The following is a 9882-nucleotide window of genomic DNA, read 5'->3' as shown; positions in this document are numbered from 1 at the left end:
TGTAATATACTACTGCGGCCATTATATACTGCTGTACTGTAGTATACTACTGCGGCCATTATATACTGCTGTACTGTAATATACTACTGCGGCCATTATATACTGCTGTACTGTAATATACTACTGCGGCCATTATATACTGCTGTACTGTAATATACTACTGCGGCCATTATATACTGCTGTACTGTAGTATACTACTGCGGCCATTATATACTGCTGTACTGTAATATACTACTGCGGCCATTATATACTGCTGTACTGTAGTATACTACTGCGGCCATTATATACTGCTGTACTGTAATATACTACTGCGGCCATTATATACTGCTGTACTGTAATATACTACTGCGGCCATTATATACTGCTGTACTGTAATATACTACTGCGGCCATTATATACTGCTGTACTGTAATATACTACTGCGGCCATTATATACTGCTGTACTGTAATATACTACTGCGGCCATTATATACTGCTGTACTGTAATATACTACTGCGGCCATTATATACTGCTGTACTGTAATATACTACTGCGGCCATTATATACTGCTGTACTGTAATATACTACTGCGGCCATTATATACTGCTGTACTGTAGTATACTACTGCGGCCATTGTAATCTGCTGTACTGTAATATACTACTGCGGCCATTATATACTGCTGTACTGTAATATACTACTGCGGCCATTATATACTGCTGTACTGTAATATACTACTGCGGCCATTATATACTGCTGTACTGTAATATACTACTGCTGCCATTATATACTGCTGTACTGTAATATACTACTGCGGCCATTATATACTGCTGTACTGTAATATACTACTGCGGCCATTATATACTGCTGTACTGTAATATACTACTGCGGCCATTATATACTGCTGTACTGTAATATACTACTGCGGCCATTATATACTGCTGTACTGTAATATACTACTGCGGCCATTATATACTGCTGTACTGTAATATACTACTGCGGCCATTATATACTGCTGTACTGTAATATACTACTGCGGCCATTATATACTGCTGTACTGTAATATACTACTGCGGCCATTATATACTGCTGTACTGTAATATACTACTGCGGCCATTATATACTGCTGTACTGTAATATACTACTGCGGCCATTATATACTGCTGTACTGTAATATACTACTGCGGCCATTATATACTGCTGTACTGTAATATACTACTGCGGCCATTATATACTGCTGTACTGTAATATACTACTGCGGCCATTATATACTGCTGTACTGTAATATACTACTGCTGCCATTATATACTGCTGTACTGTAATATACTACTGCGGCCATTATATACTGCTGTACTGTAATATACTACTGCGGCCATTATATACTGCTGTACTGTAATATACTACTGCGGCCATTATATACTGCTGTACTGTAATATACTACTGCGGCCATTATATACTGCTGTACTGTAATATACTACTGCGGCCATTATATAGTACTGTACTCTGCTTCTGCTGTCCTGCCTGCAATTACCGACAGCACCAATTCATTACAGGCAATAGTATTATATCTGCCATCACTTTACATAAATCAGGTGTACTCCAGGGTATTTTACAGTGTATTTTACATTTTGCATAAGAGCTGTATGTGCTCCGGATACAGATAGAAGAGATTTACAATGTAATATTACAGTCATTTGGCACAGCAACCTGTTGTAATAATACACATCACACTCTCATGCACAGACAATACTGACGCATACATACACACTGTATACACACACAGACTCATACACACACAGTATACATACATACACACATCACACGCTACATATACACACACAGTATACATACACACAGTATACACACAGTATACACAGTATACACACATACACACAGTATACACAGTATACACACATACACACAGTATACACACAGTATACACACATACACACAGTCTACACACAGTATACATACATGCACACAGTATACACACAGTATACACACAGTATACATACATACACACACACCACACGCTACATATACACACAGTATACATACACACAGTATACACACAGTATACACACATACACACAGTATACACACAGTATACACACATACACACAGTATACACACATACACACAGTATACACACAGTATACACACATACACACAGTCTACACACAGTATACATACATGCACACAGTATACACACAGTATACACACAGTATACATACATACACACACACCACACGCTACATATACACACAGTATACATACACACAGTATACACACAGTATACACACATACACACAGTATACACACAGTATACACACATACACACAGTATACACAGTATACACACATACACACAGTATACACACAGTATACACACATACACACAGTCTACACACAGTATACATACATGCACACAGTATACACACAGTATACACACAGTATACATACATACACACACACCACACGCTACATATACACACAGTATACATACACACAGTATACACACAGTATACACACATACACACAGTATACACACAGTATACACACATACACACAGTATACACACATACACACAGTATACACACAGTATACATACATACACACAGTATACACACAGTATACACACATACACACAGTATACACACATACACACAGTATACACACAGTATACATACATACACACACACACACAGTATACACACAGTATACACACATACACACAGTATACACACATACACACAGTATACATACATACACACAGTATACACACACTTACACACCATACAGACTCATACACACACACACACTATACATACATACACATCACACGCTACATATACACACAGTATACATACACACAGTTTACATACACACAGTATACATGCACACACAGTATACATACATACACATCACACGCTACATATACACACAGTATACACACAGTATACACACAGTATACATACATACACACAGTATACACACAGTATACACACATACACACAGTATACACAGTATACACACATACACACAGTATACACACAGTATACACACATACACACAGTCTACACACAGTATACATACATGCACACAGTATACACACAGTATACACACAGTATACATACATACACACACACCACACGCTACATATACACACAGTATACATACACACAGTATACACACAGTATACACACATACACACAGTATACACACAGTATACACACATACACACAGTATACACACATACACACAGTATACACACAGTATACATACATACACACAGTATACACACAGTATACACACATACACACAGTATACACACATACACACAGTATACACACAGTATACATACATACACACACACAGTATACACACAGTATACACACATACACACAGTATACATACATACACACAGTATACACACACTTACACACCATACAGACTCATACACACACACACACACTATACATACATACACATCACACGCTACATATACACACAGTATACATACACACAGTTTACATACACACAGAGTATACATGCACACACAGTATACATACATACACATCACACGCTACATATACACACAGTATACACACAGTATACACACAGTATACATACATACACACAGTATACACACAGTATACATACACAGAGTATGCACATACACACACAATATACATACACTCTTTTTGTACATTTTCCAGACGTAATTACAGATTAAATAGATATCGTAAAGTCCTAGGAGAAGGATCCATCAATTTATAATGGAGCTGATCTTGTCGATATCAGGTTTGGTTTCAAAACCGAAGAGCCAAATGGAGGAAGCGGGAGAAGGCGGGTGCCCAGACCCATGCCCCAGGTTTGCCCTTTCCAGGCCCGCTGTCTGGCAGTCACCCGCTGAGTCCGTACCTAGATGCCAGCCCGTTCCCTCCTCACCACCCTGCCTTGGACTCTGCCTGGACTGCCGCTGCCGCCGCCGCTGCTGCTGCCTTCCCCAGTCTACCTCCCCCACCAGGATCCACAGGATTACCTCCCAGCGGTACCCCACTAGGACTCAGCACTTTCCTGGGGGCAGCTGTGTTCCGACACCCGGCCTTCATCAGCCCCGCATTCGGCAGGTAAATGCTAACCACACTCATACTGGGCACTGCTACATCATTGGATTGCACTAGATGACGCAATGGATGCAGGGTGACGTCAGCCTGATTTATTATTATTATTATTACTTCTCAATAGCCTATAGCACGTGTCTCAGGCAAGTCATAGATGTATGACGTATACATAAGAAGATAGATAGATAGATAGATAGATAGATAGATAGATAGATAGGTAGGTAGGTAGGTAGGTAGATAGATAGATAGATAGATAGATAGATAGATAGATAGATAGATAGAAAAACAGAGACACTGGTAGGTTAAAAAAAAATTCAGACAAAAATAAAGAAATGGAGTCGGCACATCATAAAAGTATGGCAAAAGAAGTGTGATTTATTAGCCCATAGTGACAGGCAACGTTTCGGTTCTAAAGTGCGAACCTTTCTCAAGCTTCAGGAATATTCAACCTTTAGAACTGAAAGGTTGCCTGCCACCATGGACTAATCAATCACACTTTTTTGCCATACTTTTTGGTATTCTGCCTCTATTCCTTTTTTTCTGAATAGACAAACGGATAGAAAAATATCCATACAATAAAATAATAGAACAGCACTATAATTGCATATAGTGGGTGCCAGGCCTCCGAACAATGTCCAATTGTTGTGGTATACGACATAAAACGAGAGGCAGCACTCCAGAGTAAATGTAAAGTGTAGACATTATTCAGCCTAGTGACAACCATGCCCTGTCACAGTTCACATGGATTGAAAAAGGTTCTGTGAACCGAAACGTTGCCACTGGGCTGAATCATTTCCACACTCTATTTACATTTATTCTAGTTCTGCCTCTCTTTTAATATTTTTTTTAGATGGATGGATAGATAGAAACCATCTTGAAACAACAAAAACACAGTATAAACCTGTAAGCAATAATGAATGAAGGTCACAATAAATTATAAATATATAATAATTCTACTAGAGACAGAAGTAATCAGAGATCCACAACCACCTGACTTGTGGCCAAGGGATCCAGAATAGAAAAAAAAAATAGAAAAAAAAACAACCATTGTCATCACTAAGGACCATCTCTCTTTCTTCTCTATGTCAGTAATCCTATTAAATGCCACTACAATCATCTTCTCTCTAGATTGCAGCATATACACAGAGAAGACTGTAGGTTTAGTAGCCCTATAGCCCAACCAGCAGGAATAAAGTCACTCATGTCCCTGCTTCACATACATTACAGCTAATAGAGGATTATTCTTAGAAAATGGGGGGACAGTACACATTTGGACCCCAATTATTTGATTTATATACATGGTATAGTCATTTCATATGAAGGCAAAGATGGAAATATATTTTCTATGTTTTTTAGACGAATGCTGCCTACCAGGCCATGGCTCATCTAGTTGTCTTTCTGTGAGAGTTGACTATCTGATAGTTTCTATAAGGCACCATACAGTATGGGGTAATGGGGACAGTGAAGGTCATATTTAGGATCGTGTGTACCCCAATATTTGTTGTCCCTAACATGGTAGTCTCTGCAAAATGTCAACAACTGATCACAAAGTAATACATTTTAACTGTAATGATAGCTTGTGCTTTTTTTTTAATTTTTTTTTTTACAATTGGTGTGACTTGTACATCCTTATGAAGAACATTGAGGTTCCATTGCCACATTCCTTTATTTTGGACATGTCCAGTTCCATATCCCCTTAGAGATTTCTGTATCTGAGGATTATAGTCTTATTTTGATAAACATGGGACATCTTTCCCCCCACGGTATTTTAGGACATTCTTGGGCCATTTATCTGCCAGGAGTGACACATATGCCCCTCTTCCTCTGTGTCTTCTCATTGGTAATAGTGCAGTGCATGTGTCTTTTGCTCCTGTCATTGCTGAGCTCCGCACAAGATAGTGTCTCTCAGTAGCAGAGCCAAGTCTTCAAATATCACAGCAAGGAAGCTGATGATCACAAGCCTGGCTAATGGAGAGTCTATAAATCTCCCTATGTCTCCTGGGCCTGTCACCTGTATTTTGGTGGCTTCTGTGGGGAGAGCAGTAAAACATCTAGAGCAAAGTGTAATTGCTCTCCTGTCATTCAGCCGGGATGCCAGGTCGCGGATGGGGATTTGACATTCAGCTACAGGAAAAAAAATATAAGTATTAATTCCAGCTAGAGAAAGGCCATCAGTGTTGGGAAGCTCCTAACCTGGAGTCTTAAAGGAACATTGATCTTAAAGTCTTTGGATGATTGCATAGAAAATTTTAGACACAGAATATTTTTGATGGGGTGTAAACAATTCTTTTATAACATTGATTACAGTCTGACATTAGGAGCCAAGTATCATTTAAGCTGCTGATTAATTGGATGATTGATTTAATGTAACAGATCACAGGAAACCTACTAAAACTGGCCATAGATATGTGATTTAGTAATGGGTCCATCAACATCACAATGCGGGTTTATAAGAGCTGATCAGTCATTTTTTTAAGTTAAACTGCTCCAAATTGATTGCAGAAGTCTCTAAATATGGTACAGAACTCGCCTCATTTATATATATATATATATATATATAAAGTATATATATATATGTATATAACAGAAGTTTCTAAATATGGTACAGAACTCACCTCATTTATATATATATATATATATATAGTATATATATATGTATATAACAGAAGTTTCTAAACATTGGACAGAAATTACCTCATTTATATATAAATATATATATAAAGTATATATATATATATATAAAGTATATATATATATATACAGTATATATGTATAGAACAGAAGTTTCTAAATATGGTACATAAGTCACCTCATTTATATATATATATATACATATTATATGTGTTATATATATGTGTATATATATGTATATAACAGAAGTCTCTACATATGGTGCAGAACTCACTATATATATATATATATATATATATACATATATATTTGAGTTACAGAAATTTCCACGAAATTGTTACGCTGTATGCACCTCTAGTTATTTGCAAAGCAGTCACACACTATTTAGGGACCCCCTGTATAATCACACACTATTTAGGGACCCCCTATATAATCACACACTATTTAGGGACCCCCTATATAATCGCACTCTATTTAGGGACCCCCTGTATAATGTCTCTGTGCTGTGATAATCCTGTAGTGAATATGTTCAGCTTTTCCTGTCTATGATTATATGATATAAGATATGATATGACCAGATATGATATATTAGAGCCTCATGCCCATACCAGATCTGCTATTGCTGTGGACTTTTTCTTAAAATATTGTGTGATTAAGTGAAAGGAAAAGACGAGTATTCTAGGGGATGTTGTATATTTGCAGCCTGTGCGGGCAGGTGAGTCAGCCCATTTCCATAGGTTTGGTGAAGAGTCTTATTTTGTGCCCTTTGCTCCGCAGGCTGTTCTCCACCATGGCTCCCCTGACCAGCGCTTCCACTGCTGCCGCTCTTCTCAGACAGCCCAACCCTGCGGTGGAGAGCGCAGCGCCACCTGGCGGCCTCTCCGACCCAGTCACAGCCGCGGCGGACAGGAGGGCGTCCAGTATAGCGGCCCTCAGGCTGAAAGCGAAAGAGCACGCGGCCCAGCTCACACAGCTCAACATCCTCCCCGGGGGGAACAGCACAGGGAAAGAGGTCTGCTAAGCCCGGGCCTGCACCCCACCTCACCGAGCAAGACCAAAAGGAGGGCAAGGACCCCAGCCGAGGACCAGAGACTGGAGGACTGTGCCAGAAGAGTGACGGAGCCTACTTGTCTCACAATAATAGAGAGTGGGCGACTTTATGCAGCTCCACAGCAGAAACCTTGGCACTGTATGACGTCACTGCTCTCTGTGACGTCACAGCATTGCTGTAGTTAAGCAAATGAAACAAGAAAAAAAACACTTGAGCCAGTTTTATTTCTCGTCCTTCACACAATGATTTTTTTTTTTTTTTTTTTAACTTTTCCTTTGGGAAGAGGGGGTTTCCGGGACATTCCCTCCACCATACTATTAACCCTGCCTCTGCCAGGATGCCTCTACTGAGGCAGAGCTGTTCCTTTATGCAGATCTTTGCCATTGATACACAACTCTCCTTAGCTGAAAGATCTAGTCAGTGCACTTACAAGAGATGTATATCTGTGTTGTATTCTGTTCTTTAGCTTGCACCAACCAAGGTTCTTTTTTTTTTTACTTTCTTTCTTTTTTTTTCTTTTTCTTTTGTCTTTATACCAAACCAAAGGGAAATGAACTGTCAGATTTATGGACTGTTGAAGTCACTAAACTGTGATTACTGATTCTGTACATAATAACATTGTTATAAAAAAAAAAATAAGGAAAAAGAGCTTTGTATATTTGAAATGTTATAAAAGAATTGCACTCAGTGTAGTGTTGTAAGTTTGTCGAGCTGTAGAATTCTATCTGTGTTGTAGATACCACACGGTTCCTAGCACAAATATTTATGTCAAAACCCTTTATTTAACTTATTAACTGTAGAGCTTTCCAAACCTTTATATCAATGCTACCGTACCTGTGTAATGTTGTCTTCTTGTCGTCATTTTCCAGACTTTCCATTGGGGAAGCGCGCCACTCAGAATAAAACGAGACAAACGAAAAGCAGCAATGATATGTTTAACTAAACCCAAAGCCTTCTCCATGTCTAGACATAGAAATATGGGTGCGAGTGATTCGTGTGACTGCACGGAGTGTCTTAGCTATTTCACAAGGTGTCTCATAATTCACTCAATGACATCAATCAGTAAAGATCTCAATTGAATGATAAAATCTGCTGGTTTCATCCCTAATTCCAGTAGACAGATGATAACACTGCCATAATACATGCACACACCTCTCCAATTAAATCAGGGACTGGGTTTTTTTTTTTAAGGACCTCTCATGAGACCCCTATCAATATTACTGGAAACATGCATCAATTGCTGTATGATAATAAATCATCATTCACACTAATGTTGCAAACAATATAATTTACTATATTTTACTAAATTATAACCGTTCCATTAGTGGGTCTGCCTTACGTTTAGTTTTAATATATGTGACGATAGCCTTGATTGTTTTGTGTCTATATAAATTGTAATTTGAGGTTCACTAAATGCCCATGCTCTAATATAAAAGTGTGAATTGAAGTATGTTGACGTAAACATGTATAATTGCAATGTGCGGACTACAGAGATAAGACAAGATGATGCAATGTAATAATATGTCAGGGTTAATATCAAACAAAAAAAATCTTCTTACTAGTGTGCCATATATTAGCAGTGACTGACTGAATATATTAATGTATTAATGTCGTGTTGGCAGCAAAAATGGCAATGAACTAATATAAAAGTAGCATCTGGAGGGTGATTCCTTATGTCTGACCTATATGTCACCCATGTTGGTCTTCTCTCCGTCTTTACAAGATAAATAGAAAGCTGTTGATACTTTTAGAGGGAACATTGCGACACTTTGACAAATATTACACACTAGATGGTGGCCAGATTCTAACGCATTGGGTATTCTAGAATATGTATGCGTAGTGTATAGCACAGCCCACGCAGTACATTGCGCAGCCCACACAGTACACGTTGTATATTGCCCAGCCCGCGTAGTATATTGCGCAGCCCAAGTTGTATATTGCACAGCTCACGTAGTATATTGCGCAGCCCACGTAGTATATTGCCCAGCCCACATAGTACATTGCGCAGGTTGTATATTGCGCAGCCCACGTTGTATATTGCGCAGCCCATGTAGTATATTGCGCGGCCCACGTAGTATATTGCGCAGCCCACGTTG

At 38.7% G+C, this 9882-nt stretch overlaps 1 protein-coding gene across 1 annotated transcript in view; it reads left to right on the top strand.

The window, feature by feature from the left end:
- The window catches only part of ARX (aristaless related homeobox), a 16848-nt gene extending 7396 nt beyond the window's left edge, over window positions 1-9452 (top strand). The window contains exons 4-5 of the mRNA XM_069761542.1: window positions 3782-4110; window positions 7513-9452. Coding sequence (XP_069617643.1) covers window positions 3782-4110; window positions 7513-7756 — 573 coding nt within the window. The 3' untranslated portion in view covers window positions 7757-9452. The remainder of the gene's footprint in view (window positions 1-3781; window positions 4111-7512) is intronic.
- Window positions 9453-9882: the final 430 nt, after the last annotated feature.

Source organism: Ranitomeya imitator, chromosome 3 (assembly GCF_032444005.1).
Source record: "Ranitomeya imitator isolate aRanImi1 chromosome 3, aRanImi1.pri, whole genome shotgun sequence".
Lineage (NCBI taxonomy): Eukaryota > Metazoa > Chordata > Amphibia > Anura > Dendrobatidae > Ranitomeya > Ranitomeya imitator.
This window is presented reverse-complemented; position numbering and strand designations above follow the sequence as displayed.